Source organism: Sander vitreus, chromosome 9 (genome assembly GCF_031162955.1).
Source record: "Sander vitreus isolate 19-12246 chromosome 9, sanVit1, whole genome shotgun sequence".
Lineage (NCBI taxonomy): Eukaryota > Metazoa > Chordata > Actinopteri > Perciformes > Percidae > Sander > Sander vitreus.
The window spans coordinates 21,347,115-21,362,473 of NC_135863.1; the positions used below are offsets into that span (position 1 = coordinate 21,347,115).

At 39.6% G+C, this 15,359-nt stretch overlaps 1 protein-coding gene across 25 annotated transcripts in view; it reads left to right on the forward strand.

The window, feature by feature from the left end:
- Positions 1–4,271, forward strand: part of celf5a (cugbp, Elav-like family member 5a) — a 195,720-nt gene extending 191,449 nt beyond the window's left edge. For 11 of the 25 annotated variants that reach the window (XM_078259231.1, XM_078259233.1, XM_078259232.1 and 8 more), the window contains 3 exons: positions 269–355; positions 1,546–1,629; positions 4,123–4,271. In XM_078259231.1, coding sequence (XP_078115357.1) covers positions 269–355; positions 1,546–1,629; positions 4,123–4,250 — 299 coding nt within the window. In that variant the 3' untranslated portion in view covers positions 4,251–4,271. Of the gene's footprint in view, positions 1–268; positions 356–1,545; positions 1,690–4,122 lie in introns of all 25 variants that reach the window. The other 14 variants (XM_078259243.1, XM_078259245.1, XM_078259244.1 and 11 more) reach the window with 2 other exon arrangements.
- The last annotated feature ends 11,088 nt before the right edge of the window (positions 4,272–15,359 follow it).

Below are 15,359 nucleotides of genomic sequence, written 5' to 3' on the forward strand. Positions count from 1 at the left end.
AGACAATTACTGCAGGGTTAAGTACTGTATGAGTATGTATTCAGATAGTGTTGGACAGCGCCTTAGAACATAACATCAGAGAGCCTTTAATTACACATGTTATGCTTGTGGGCTCGTCCTTCAGCATCCTTGACATCGTTCTCTGTCGGATCCCCGTCTTTACACTCCTCTCTCTCTCTCTCTCTCTCTCTCTCTCTCTCTCTCTCTCTCTCTCTCGTACTCTTTCGTCCCCCTTTCTCTCCATCTCTCTCGCTACCTCTCTCTGCAGCGATCTACCCAGCCACCACGCTGACTCCCATTGGCCAGACACTGCCCCAACCACCCCAGGTCATCCAGCAGCAGCAGCAGAGAGAAGGTGAGGGTGAGAGAACATTATTACTTTTTTTTACGCTTCACACATCTCATCCCGTGTAATAGACGTATAAAGCAAATGAGCATGAGAAACCAATATTACTTTTTAGCACTGTACACACCTCATTCTGTGTAATAGATATATAAAGAATGTGAGCGTGAGAGAAGAATATTACTTTAACGCTGTACACATCTCATTCTCTGTAATAGATAAATAGAGCCGCTGAGAGAACAATGTTAGTGTATGCAGTTCACATCTCAATATAGGTAATAGATACATATAAAGTGCTAGAATGATTGAACAATGTATATTATTCTGTACATCTTTAAAATAGGTAACATATAATCTACATAGCCCTATGCCTTTTTTTCACAAGTAATAATTAGAGCTTATATAATAAAATCCCTAGCTTGGAGAATAGTCACGACAACCCAGATGGAAATTAAAATAATGACAATGTAGAAAGTAGGGTTACAAGAATGGTTTCCACCTACACCTACTGCAGTTTACACAATAATAATTCATTCAGGTTGCATTGATGTTGTGTATTTTGCAGTGAATTAGTAACAGCAGTTCATTTAGTATTGGCTATGTGTTTTCAATGTTAGAAATAACTGTGTCAGACAGGAGGTGCAAAAGTATGATTGAAGGCCACATATGAAGCAATCAGGCCATCTGTTTTGCACATCCTATGACAGGTTTTCTTTCTTTCTTTTTTAAAAGCTCTTTTGATTAGTTTTGATCGATTAGATTAGATTTCTTTTGCAGCACATTGATCACTCTACAGATAGTTGCTAGATGGAAAATTCTATCCATCATCTAGCTTTAGTCCTATTTTTAATCAGAAAGGTTTTTAAAATGTAAATAGAAAGTTCACATCCGCCCTTATCCATTGAGTATCAGCAAATCAATGCAAAAACCTTTCAATTTATCTCTGTGTGTTTAAGAACAGTTATGTGTTATCACTGATAATGTCACAGACGTCCTGCGAATCTATTTCCACTTATCTTAATTCAGTCGACACGAGAGACCACATAGATCAAAATGACAAATTCACAGCTGTCTTTCTCTCTCGATCCTTCACCAACCAATGCTCTCTCTCTCTCTCTCTCTCTCTCTCTCTCTCTCTCTCTCTCTCTCTCTCTCTCTCTCTCTCGCTTTCTCTCTCTCTCTCTCTGTGTGTGTGTGTTCAGGTCCAGAGGGTTGTAACCTGTTCATCTACCACCTGCCACAGGAGTTTGGAGACAATGAACTCATGCAGATGTTTCTGCCCTTCGGCACCGTCATCTCCTCTAAGGTCTTCATGGACCGGGCAACCAACCAGAGCAAGTGCTTCGGTGTGTTACTCACTGCCACTCACACGCAGCTATCGGGTTAACCACACACAGTTATACCGTTGTATAAGATTAAGGGCCTTTTGCTTTTTCTGTACAATTTTCTCCTGACTTGTTCTTAGATGGAGCTTTGGGTATGATTATATATTTTTTGTATTTATTAACCATTGACATGCAGATGCAGTAATGGCAGGTCTGGGTGCACAGGCCTCTACTATGATGTCTGATATGTAAAGAAGTAGATATACAGGGGGAAATTACCTTACTGCCTATTTGCATCAATACACTCAAGGGAAATGTATAATGGTTGTTTTCAGGAGCAATGTTCTCTTGCACAAAACAAAGTTTGCTTTTGCAGTCTGATGTCTTGTAAATGTTTTTAAATAGACGTTTGTGGGTGTTGTGTTTTTACAAACTCACAGCTAAAGCGTGAAGCTTCTTAGTGCAAGTTACATTTTCACAATAATTATTAATAAGCATTTTTATTTTCAGACTGCGCACCAAACTATTTGTTGAACAAATGTTTTTTTCCAGTGCTGTAAACTTTGATGATGTTTGACAGCACCCAGACAGAGAGGGTTGAAGGATCTTACCCCTGACTGACTGACCTGAATTTGCATCTTGATGACTGTTGTGTTTTGGCATCAGTGCTGTAGAAAATGTGCTGAATACATTGTAGCCAAACTAGCCATGATGCAGTCGATCAGAGCCCATGTCCTTGTTTCTGTTTGGCAGCTGTGTAACCTGAAAACTTTGACGTGCTGTATTAGCATCCACATCACCGTTCTGTAACCCCAATATCTGTCAATACCCTCACTGCTGAGGGTGATTCACGCACCTCTGCGCCTCCCGTCCCTTTTAGCTCCGTCAGCCAGCACACACCAACTAGCCCCAGGGCTTATAACAACTTTGAGGATACAGAATGGGGATGGCGGGGGTGGGGGAAGGAAGGCAAAGGACAATTATGGATCAGCATTTGTTTTCACTTCAGGGAAGAGCAGAACCCTGGGCAAAATTGATCGCCCGCCCTGTCTCCCTGGGGGGACTTAATAACATATAAATTCATGAAAGAAGAGCTATTTGCGGTATTGACTTATACACTATGCATTTACAACATAATGTTAGGCCTGGGGAAACAGGGAGCACACTGGTGTAATTAATCTAGAGAGGAGAAAGAAGGGATAAACCTAGATTGATGGTGTGCAAAAGACGAGGAAACGGAGAGTAAGAGACAAAGCACACGTGTAATGTGTGACAGGACTGAGCGGAGGGCTTAGAGCTCTAAGCTTGCATCTCCTCCCCGCTCCCAGCCCGAATGTGTTAACCTGATGGTGGGTTAGGAGGTCACCTCCTTTCCCTGCCTCTATACTTTTCTTCAGACTTACCTTCAGACTTACCTTCAGCCCTCCTCCGCGCTTCCCAGCCTTCGCCCTAATGGGCCAACCCAGAGCCGAGCAGGCCAGGCAGACATGTCTCCCAGGTGGCTGTGGACGTGGAGAGACTCCTGCTGTTTTTCATGGGTCATCGGCTGCTCCTAATGACACCACAGACACATGGGATCGCATCAAGCGGAGACACACTCCACTGCAGTTTCTGGTCACTGAATTTGCAAGGCTTTATTTTTACAGATGATGAAAACAGGATGTTCAGCATAGTTTTGAGGAGGGGTAGTATCTTGATGGAACTGCTATGTTTGCTCTTGTTTTGGCCGGACTACTTTGCACAAGGACTTGTGCACATTCATTTTTGTATTTTGGGCTTTTTGGGGGTGTCAGAAAGCTATGTCAAAAAAAATATATATATATATATATATAAAAGAAAATATTTATAGGCATGACCTGATCATGATACAGATTTTCTATATTCCATTAAATCCTCCAAAATCAGCAGTTCCATCCTATCCACCATATTCTTGACATGTCTTACTCTCTTACATGTCTCTTTGAAGGATCACAGAACTGCCTGATATTACAAAAACTGTCATCCCTGAGAGAAGATCGCAACAGTGATGCCTCATGACAGTAACACCCCCTCACTTGTTGCATCTGGAGTCCCACAATGGTCGGTTATTTTAGCTGTTGCTACAGGTCGAAATTGTGCAACAACAAGCAGCTGGTCGGAATCTAATTCTAACACACTGTGGACATATTAAACTCTAAAAAAAAAAAGAATCCCTCAAGCCTGTTTTCAGTTTAAAAACAACTTTATAGCACCCTGTCACAAGCACTGAGCATTTGCTCGGCAGCCCGAAGGTGCTACCTGTCTCAACATCGCCATCTAGACTTCTTCAGGAGGCAGACACGCCATGTTGATCAAGCAGCGAGAACACCGAGAGATATTTGTTTATACCTTAAAAACACTTTTTTCCTGCAGTTTTTCTCCCTCATAATGATCTTGATTCTCAACAGGGCTGATGAACTTGTACTTTTTCCACAGGTTTCGTGAGCTTCGACAACCCTGCTAGTGCACAGGCAGCTATTCAAGCCATGAATGGCTTTCAGATTGGGATGAAGAGGTTGAAAGTGCAGCTAAAGAGACCGAAGGATGCCAGCCGCCCTTACTGACACAGCCTACCTTCAGTATTCATTGCAGCAGCACAGGTGAGCCCTGTTACTTGTTTTAAGCGTCGTCCTCCCTGCTTCTTTAGATTGGCTGAATTTAAGAGCGTCTACTTTTATCTATTTGTCAAAGCTGAATATTTTAATATTTCTAGAGTTTATGTATCTACGGGCATTTAGATATAATATATATAAGGGTTGATTTCATATGCCTCACAGCAGGCGCATTCATTATGGGGAAATCTGTCATCATTGTGATTGACAAAGATTGATTGGTGTGCCAGTGTGGGTTAGCTCTCTCCAGACCATTTCACTGATATAATAAAGCCATATGAACTATCCAAAGTTTAAAGAAGTGGATCTTTGGAATGACAGCTTAATGAGCACTGAAATTGCCTTCTTCTTTTTTTCCTTCTTCTTCTATTTTTCAGGTTTTAGAGGACACGTGAAAAAAGCAAAAATATGTTTAAAAAAAAATCAACACATAAGGAATTTTTGAAGACATATCAGCATTTACTTATGAAGATATAGGTTACGGCAGAAAAAGAAGATTGCAAAAAGGAGGATGCGCTTCACCGGGGGACTTAACAGTAACAGATGGCACAGTGCAAGAAAGACGAGAAGAAAAAAAAAAAAAACTTAAAAAAGATGTGATGAGACTGAACAACAGAACTTTTTCTTGTTGAGACTTGAATTGTTAATTAAGCAACAAACTAACAAACAAAAAAGCAGCAACAACAAATAGATTTCTATATACATATTATATACACATATATATAAGGAAAGAGGCGCTTGTGGCTTTTACTGTACTGGACAAATGAGGGTTAAAACTTGAAGATCAAGAAAAACAGTGGAAAAAAAGAAGCTATTCTATTTGTCCACTGACAGACTTTCTTTCTCTTTCCCTCTTTCTCTTATTCTCTCACCGTCTCTCTCAGCAAGCGCAGAACTATGACTCTTGGAGGTCACTGAGGTTTCCATTAGCAACAGTAGAACTGCAAATCTTTCACCCCTAAGGGACCAAAGGACCAAACATTTTTATTGTTCTGAACAGTAATATATAGTATTAATGATACTAATACTACAAACTACTACTAATAATATTACAAGTTAAACTTAAGAAGAAATACTAGCTTCAGGTTGAAAAAAAAAAAAAGAGGAAATGGGATTTGGTTTCTTTTCCTTTTACATTTATAGCTACCGGGTTTAAGGAATATTAAAATAAAACAGAAAAAAAAATGTATAAAGCTATACTATTTTAGTGGCGTAGAATAATGTGGGTTAGACATTGTTTCGGGCATGTTCAGATATGTTCTTTTGCTCATTGCTTCATCTGTGTCACAGCATTTCATCTCGGAGGTGTCATCTGTCGGCGTCATTGTGTCAGTAGAAGAAGAAAACAAGTCCAGTAGTGCCAAAAAGTGACACAATAACAGCCTCTTAACGCAAACATCACTGATCCACGGTGTATTTAGCCATGTATCGCTGTCTTCTGCTCTTGTCGGCGCATTTGCAATTCCATAATTGAAGCAAGAGTAATTCCATGTCATTAAAGCCTTGATATTACAGATAATCTGACCATAAAGCGCTGTGGTTGAAGTGCCACCCGGCTGAGCTGCATACGCAGCAGTAAAACAGCACAGCATCTGTAACTGCTTCATAAAATATACAAATGAGCCTGACAGCAGTTGTAAAAAAAAATTCCATCGGCGTGTCACAGTGGTCCCTGCCGGGTCGCGCCCTCTCCCGCTGCCGAGCTCCTCCAGCTGCTCTCAGCAGGTGAGAGCACACTCCCTTCCTCTTTTGCCCCCCTGCTCACTGCTCACCTCCAAGTGCCAGCGTATCTCTCTCCTAATATGGGCCATCAGTTCACGGGGGCCGAGAGCATAACAGCATAAAAAGGATAATGATAATATTGATCAGATGGGGAGCAGCCCCGCAGGGCGAGAGATGCGCAATCAATTGCGCATTGGCATTTTGAATGAATTGACTGAGAGTGACAGAGTCCATTCCTCTCTCAGTGGTTGCATGGGAGTCTTTTCTCCCTCTAACTACCATCCACAGTCTCAGAGGGGACCCCGAATCTGACAGAGACCCTGTGGGACACGTCGAAGTCACTTAAATCTACGTCATCATCGCTAAAAAGTAAAAAGGTTCAGAGGGTTACCTGGCTGCGACAGGATCTGTATATAGTGTTTAAAGTAGATCGTACGAGTTCTTCAGTGAAGAGCAGCTGTATTTTTTTTTTCTCTCCAAAGGGTATAATAGCACAGTAAGAGCTTGTACACTGTGAGGAACAGCCTGGCATTACCAGCCTTAGGAGGTCAAATTAAGAGCAAAATGATCCATCAATTAGACAGCAGCAGGCCTGTTAAGTGTAGCTGCTACAGCTGCTGCTGCTTCAACCAGACGACAGCTTACCATTAGCGCCGGTCACACATGGCTCCTATATACAGTGTGGTCACGACACATCACGCTGTATCAGATATGATTAATTAACTAAACTAGCGTCATCTGTGGTGATGCTTTTTACAGACACACACACACACACACACACACACACACACATACAGTACATCTGAGATGAAATCTGTTTTTCATGACTTGCTTTTACGGAGACGCCTTTTTTTTTTTTTTTATCCATTACATCCACTCAGTTGTCTTTTAATTTGAAAATATTTTCCAACATGTCCATTCATTGACTCAGTTTGCACTGAAGCAGCCTGCCCCTCAGCACTCTGTGTGACCTCAGCACTCTGATCATCGCTCTAAACTTGAGACACATCAGTGCTTCGGTCATCGAATCCCAATGCTGTCTCTATGGCCGCATCCACACATGAAGAGTCTTCAGAAAACTGTAGTCTGGTACGGCAAATGTCATCACCTTGACTGTATCTTTTTGTTTTTAGTCTCTTTATTTGTATGATTACTGGTTCACAGGATCCGCATTATTAGAAAGGGGACATTTGATGTTTAGGAGACCATTAATGCTACTCCCCTCATTCACTGTATATTGTTCTTTTGCAGGCAATACTTAGATGCTGTAAAAAGAAAGTCTTTAAAAATGCCTTTTCTCATCATGAATTGCCAAATTATGCAAGCATATCCACTGTATTTCCTCATCAGACGTCAAACGTGCCAGATTCCTTGAAAATTTAAGATATGAATGTGTTAATTTTCATGTCAAGTATTGATCAGTGAGGAAAAGTATTTGATTTTGTGATACAGCATAACATTTTAGGAGGAAGGTCCTTTCAGGCTGTAATGGTTTTCCAGTGAAAAGGTTAGATTTCACATATATTTGCCAGAAGACAGTTTTTCCCCCTGGTGAGTTACTGTTACTGAGTTTCCTTTCTGCTGTCAGGGCCCAGCAGCTTTAGGAAGCTGTGATATATGCCCTCCTTTCCCCGGGCCATACAGGGCCTTATAAACCCACTCAAAAATCTTTTCTCATGGGATTTCTACTGGAGAGTTTTTTAAATTATTAAAATCAAATTAAATTTGGCCTTCACAACAGCTTGGGTAATGCACATTAAAGATGCCAGCTGTGGCTGAAATTTAATGAGTTTGAAAAAGATGTCGAGTTAATTTTATTCTGCCAAAAGAAAGAAATTAAATTTGATTGAACTCAATTAAAAGGTTTGTGCATGGAGACAGTTTGTATGTAGTGCATACGCCTAAATATACATATCTGTTATGGAATTCAGAAAAGGGAAAGTAATGACTGAAATCCAAGAAATTCATTGAGTTGACATTTTTGATGACCAAACTGACTGAAAACCCACTAAAAAGGAACTAGCAGTAATGATTCCAAATAGTGTTATAGTTTAGCTGCATGTGGTCAAACTAAAGTTTACTTCCTACATTGTTTTCACTCTTGCATCCTTTTTTAAAATCATTTTTGTCTTATATTTGTCATCCCATGGTGCCCTTTCAATCTCTGAGCATGCACAATGGGGGCTGGGGGGGGGGGGGTTAAAGATTATGGTACTACTAGTATTAACAATATGATTCTTTAACTATGGTTTGAATGCTAAGGAGAGTAGCTTATTATAAATATGAAATCTGTATATTGTGGAAAATCAGCACAGGGCCTTTCTTTGGGTACATATAGATTAGGGTTTGAAATGGGGGAGTGGGAGGGGGTGGGTCGCTTTATAAAGATGTTAACTTTCTGGTTTCTCAGCACAAAGCATACAAAAACATATAAACAGCAGTATGGAGTCTGTGATGAAGACTTTACTGACATGCAGGGTGCAAAAAGAAGAATCTCAGTACTATTCTTTAAACCTGGAGGAGAAAATGCAGTTTACAGGTTGTATTGTTTTTCTTTCTTCTTTTTTTTAAAGGAGAGCGCCACCTGTTTTTGTGGCAGCGTCAGTACAGCATGGATTAACTGACAGGGAAAGCAGTATCTTTTTATAAAAAAAAAAAACATATTAAAAAAAATGATGTGTTCTGTATTAGCCTGAGAAACCAAACATTTTTTCCCCTGTTGAAATTTCTTAATACCTGCTGCTTAGATTACTTCATATTACTGATTGATGATTCAATAATTTTATAATTATCGGGTCAAGTATGTAACTTGATGTTTATTTATTTATTTATTTATTTATGTATTTATTTCTTCAGCCACTTTTCTTTTATGGTTATGGTAAGATAAAGATATGTATCAAAAAGAAATGCTTATTGGGGCTTTTCTCTCTTTCTCTCCTTTTTTTCCAATTTTACAATAAAAATTCAAACAGGATGTTTTGTTTTTCTCCGTTATAATATGTCGATTGGAGTGCTGAACCACAGTGCAAAGAGAGGGGGAGTTGTTGCACAAGGATTTACTCTCAAGGACCTTGAAGGTTTGCGAGTGCAGATGTTGCAGCCTCTTACAGCTTGCCACCGCAGAGTCTGTTACTGATGCCTCGTCCCTGCTAAGTGATGAAACTGTGATGATATTGTGATTGCCCTTTCAAAGGATAGCCAGGTTATTACTGCACATCCACAGCTTGAACTTTTGTAAACATTTTTATTTTTTCACCTGAGCCGGTTTCTGCTGCTCTCCCAGTAGGCAGGAGTCTACTTTGGTATTCATCATAAAATGCTGGAAGCTTCAGGAGAGGAAATGTACCCATTTCAGACTCGTATGGAAACCCAGCTGTGCAGCATGTGGGATGATTTGGATTATCTGTCATTGCGGAGACTGAAGACTTTACCAGTTAGCAGGTCACCTCATGCTGCTCTGCTGCAGGGAGGCACGCTGCAGCTGAAATATGTGTCAGGATGTATATAAACATAAACATCAGACAGTTGCGAGGCAGCATTGATCATGGAGTGGCTGCAAGAGACAGACAGGGGAACAAATAACATTTTCATTTTGACAAGCAGGAGGCAGTAAATTGAAATAAGGAAGACATCAAGTATCAGTCAAGTTTACATCACTAACTGCAGCATCGCTTTGGTGCCAGAAGCACATGCACGTTGTAATCACTCTTACATCAGAATTCACTGTAACATCTGAAGCAGTACAGCTGAGACACTGCATTCACATATATTGAAGAGCAGCAATATGAAGAAGAAAAAAAAGAGTGGGAGGGACAAAAAAAGTAGAACCACTGGCTCATGAAATAAATTGTCCCAATTACAATAAAGTGTGGCTCTTGGTCAGTGTGCACGGCAGGCAGTTCATCTTTATTACAATCAGTTAATGAAAATCAATCCCCCTCCTGATAAACTCTTATCTCCATGGCCTTTGCGCGCCCCGCGTGCGGGGAGATAATAAATTAGGGTAATATTGCCTTTGATGAGGGAGTGGATTGCAAATTATTGTAACTTTCCAAGATTTATGATGCAGATGCTTAATTTCCGAGCTGGGTTTTTCAGGGCGTCAGGGTGCCCGAGGGCCATTTGTTAAAAGTTTGGTGACACAGGCTCGTTAATAAAAATACACACTCAGACAACCAGGTGTTCTCTACTGTTACAGTAGCAGCAGAGAAAACCCGCTGCTGAAATGGCAGGAAGTCCCACTGTAGCTTGTAGGATTTGCAGGCCGCTGGTGTTTTACCTTTAACGGTAAATACATATGAAGAGGCAGAAACCCAGGGGATGCAGCGTGTTTACTAAAGTAAGACTGCCAATCAAACAGTGTTATTTCCCTTTTCCCAATCTCTGTCACACACGCCAGGAGTGTATGATTTGATATGTAGGTCAATACCCGTTCTGGAGGGAGCCAGTGGGTGAGATATCTCTAGTTGCTCGCTGTCACTCTGATTATTGAGGAGACACAGAAAGATTGAGTTGGTCAGGTATGAGAGAGCCTGCAGTATGAGATAGCTGTATAATCGCTCAGACTAGAGCAGTCTAAAAAAACACACACACACACACACACACACACACACACACACACATAAATAAGTGACTTCTCGCTCTCAGTTCTGCAGCAGTGACCCATGTAACAGGGTGTAATGTATGTGTATGTTGAACGTCTTCGGCTCGGTGCAACCATCAGACTCTGAGTGCATCATTAAGCAAAATGTTTCAGAGGAGGGTGGGGGGGTCTTAAGAGTCATCGGGAGCTGCAGGAAAATGATGCAAGGTGGTCATTTAGGGAGCCACTTGTGAAACTGAAGACAAACCCAACCTCACAGGAGCAGGTGAATGAGTTTACAGCTGTGGCTGACCAACATCACATGCGTCGTTTAGCATCAAGAAATCGAGTCTAAACTGCAAAAGATAGGCTGCCGTTTGCAACTCATGTAAGATGTTTCCACACCTGCTAGAATCATTACTCATCCTGTCTACATGATCTGTTATTTGTATCACCTAACATGTATCTGAGGCCTCCAATACCCTAAACTGGAGGTATGGCACCTTAAATATCCATATCAAAGTTATTTTAAGCCCCATATTGCTCCAAACACTTGATCAAAAGTCTCTCCTCATCTAGGCCACCTCATTTAAGTCTAAGGAACATCTTGAATTAAGACAGCCATCAATCTAGCCATTATCAATCAAGGAGAGGACTCACACACCACTATCTATTTATCTTGCCAAGTGCTCTATTAATATCAAATTAATTTCCCCATTGAGAGTATCAATCACTCAAGCAGTTTTTTCTCATCTCATTAGCTTGGTAATTGTCCTTGTTTACATGGGAAAGTCAAGACAGAATGGCTCAAAGAGACTGGACGAGCAATCTCTGCAGGCTTGAGCAGTTTACTGTGAAAAAAAAACAACCTTGTGCAACATCCTCCGTGAAAAGATTTTTTTTTTTTTTACATATTCTTCATTTCCAGTTTTTAAAAGACAGAAGTTTTCAATGTCAAGCTCCATTTTTTTGTAAAGAAGCTTCCAAGTTCAAAAGTTGTCAAGAATCTCACCTTCTCTGAGCGGACTGAGAGGGTGCTCTCACATGGCGTAGTTATATAAGGCTGCTGCTGCTGCCAGAGCTGTCAGATGGCGGCATCTCCACACATGACATCAATCAAGACCAGGCTTGAAGCTTTTTTAGCTTTGTATCAAATTATAAATAAAACGGAAGGAAACACACATACCATACACACCATCAGCTCACTCAACATTTAGAGCAATAGTCATGTATTTAGATAAAAGATGGTAAGGTGAGGTGGTTTACAAGTACCAATATAACAACGTAAAAAATACTCCATTACAAGTAAAAGCCCTGCTTTCAAATACCTAGATAAAAGTACTGAAGTATTGTAAGCAAAATGTACTTAAAGTACTTGCAGTAAAATGTCCATGTGACTGCTATATTAATTACATATTGACATTATTAGATTGTTAATACTGATGCAACAATGTGTAAGCAGTAGGCTATTTTTACTGCTGTAGCTTAAGGTGGAGCTAGTTTTAACCACTTTATATGCAGTTAGGTAGTTTAGTCCAGTGGTTCTTAACCTAGGGGGTCGGGCCCCTCCAAATGCTCACAAGATAAATCTGAGGAGGTCATGAGATGATTAATGGGAGAAAGAAGAAAAATATGTTGGATCATTTTACCTCTTTAGGTCTTAAAAATGACAGGGTACCCAATATTTTTTGAATGGGATTAAAAAGTTCTGGAGCCACTGATTAGACTTTCATAAATGTTTTATCATAACTTTTCTTTAATGTAAAATCATGATCTGAAAAGTAACACTGTACACCCACATTTAGTTGTAATTAAACTTTTTAGTGGTCACTACTTATTCTTTCATGTTTTGTTAAAACCATATTCATTACTCTATCACATTAGTTGTTTGTAATAATCAGCTTAAGCATGCAGTGCACAGATCATATTAAGCAGAAATAACCAAGGATCTTATGTTTCTGTATTTTCATTTGAACTGTTCTGTGGTGAAGCGATGCAAAGGCTCATGGGGAAAAAAATGTTCTGTTAATGTTTTGGGTGTGCATTTATGTTGTCTGGGTTTTAGTTTTGTATGGTTGATTTAGTGGTCATGTTTATCTACATTTATTGTTGCACCATGACTGAGATCCAGGTGGGGACTAATGGCGTCTGGGCAGTGAAACGGTGTTAAGTGGAATACACAGGTTGAACATTAGTATCTCTGTCTTCTGAGTACAACCTTTCACGCAGGATATTTACAGTGTGTGTGTGTGTGTGTGTGTGTGTGTGTGTGTGTGTGTGTGTGTGTACTGTCTTCCATTCGGATTTATAGGAACAAACATTGAATGCCATGTTCTTAGAGGCAAGTAAAAACAATATTTATATATACAGCTTATTTCTGTAGTATTGATAAGTAGGCTAATGTTTTGTTAAGTTTCTTTGCATGTTTAAAGCTATAGTGCGTGGTTTCTGTGTCCCTAGTAGTTTCTGTGTGAATTCTAAGTCATGACGCAGTTGCTATAAGCCAAGGAGGACACGGAGGATTTAAAAAAACTTGACGGACTCTTCAGAAGAGGTAATCATCTTCACTCGATTCGCCGGATGACTCTTTCATACATCAATCTATCCTATTGTTAAACCAGCTACATTAAATCCAATGCAATGCTTATTTCAGGGATATACGTCTCCAAGACATTGTCTGTGTGTATGGTCATGTCATTTTTTGTTGTTATACATGTTTTCTTTGTTTTTCCTACTTGGAAGTTTATGTCATTTGTGGTAATGTTTCATGTATGTCTGTCTTAATTAGCTTTGTAGCAACTCATTTGGCAATGGCTTGAATGGAACGGACGTTCATTAATATCAAAAAGTTACGCACTAAAGCTTTAACTTAACGTGCTTATTTTAGACAACATGACTCCAGAAAAAAATAATGTATGTTTACTAATGATTTTTTAGTAATGACTACTAATGTAAACTTGATTCAACTTACCGCTCTGTGTTAATACAACGTGACCTGTTAAGTTTCACCTTGTGTAAACAACAAACACGGTTTAAAGCAACGGGTTTCCACGCAAATACCTAGTAAAGTCAACTAATTCGGGATAACAGTGTAGTAACTATAAATGCGACTAATTAGCCTAATTGTTGTCGTGTAAAAAGTAGAATGGAAAGAAAAGTACACTACTTGAGTACATGCACTTTCCCCCAAAACAGATTTTCCCTCCAATTGCCTCCCTCTCTTCTTCCCTCCTAATATTAAGAACGAGGCAATGCAAGTCACCCAAAGAAGACTTGATTTAGGACATGACTGTGCTGAACATATTTCGGGTTAAAATAAGTTTCGTTTCATTGCTCCTTCCCAACCACGCAGCTCACTGTGCTGTTGTCTTTATTTAAAGAAATGGGACATAGAGAGATTAACTATGATTTGCATGTGTGACGAAACATTCTGTCACTCAGTAATACAAGGACCAAGACACTTTTAACTTAATTCAAGATATACATTAAATCTACATCTACTAATTATAGCGCATTCATTCTTAATGTCTTCATAAGGAGTGTGCAGGAGCTTTCTTAAATGCATTTTTGATGGCGATAAAAACTTACCACAGCCTTCTTTCTAATCATGGCACTCGTTGTTCGTGTACAGTGCAAATATCAGCACCGTGTTGACTCTAACCTGGTGTTAAACCACAGACTAAATCCTATTTGGAGCCATGCAGCGCTCGGGCAGACCAAAGCAAAGCTAGCAGCCAGCTCAGCGCTCAGAGGTAACATTTACACAGGGGGACTGAGAACACTGTGGATCCCTACAGCTACACAGCCCGCTTGTCAAAACTGTCTGTAGGCCTATACTACGAGCTGTCAGCCCTTATGGACTGAGGACCCCATCAGGACACAAGTAGTATTACAAGCATACAGTTTGGAAACGCTGCCGCTGTATTAACTCTTTTGTGTTTTGCTTGTCATCTTCTGTGTTGTGTCTTAACCTAGAAACACTAAATGTTTCCATATTAAAAGTTCATAACCCTGGTTTAAATGGACAATAAAAGCTCAGACAACCTCTGTACACAACAATTTACCATGATGTGATGGGGGGGGAAATAAATCTCTATCCTCTGTCCATGATAGCAGGTACAAAAAGACACAAAAAAAAAGAGGAAAAAACACAGACTGTGGTCCGGAGTGTCCAACAATTTAATACGGAAAATTAAAAACATATTAGTTTACTTTTCTTACAATGTCTCAAAATAACCTACTAAAAACACAACAAATGTAAAACATTACAGTTAAAAACATCTATACACAGGCAAATGTACACAATATAAAACACATATATACACTCTTTTAATATATTATTATATAAAGATCTGTGATTTTTTTAAACCTTTAAAAATGGAAGCCAAACAGCTTGAAGAGGGAGTGTTTCACAGAAGATGAGAACTGTTGAATATCACACTGACATATTATGGATAGGTAGTTTTTACATACAGTTGTTGGATCCTGTGTATTTAGCATGCCAATTATCTGAAATAACAGTTGAAATAGACAAAGAAATAACATTTGAATACACAAACTTGCTGTTAAAACCGTTAAGTGCTATTGATATTACTGGATTATGCGGATCTAGAAGACACATTGCTCTGCAGAAAAAAAAAACAAAAAAAAAAAAACAGCTTACATACAGTATGGAGTTACATGTGCAGCTGTTTGAAGGTTGTGCACTATGATGACTTTGCTATTTACAAAAAAAAAAAAAATCAACACACACACGT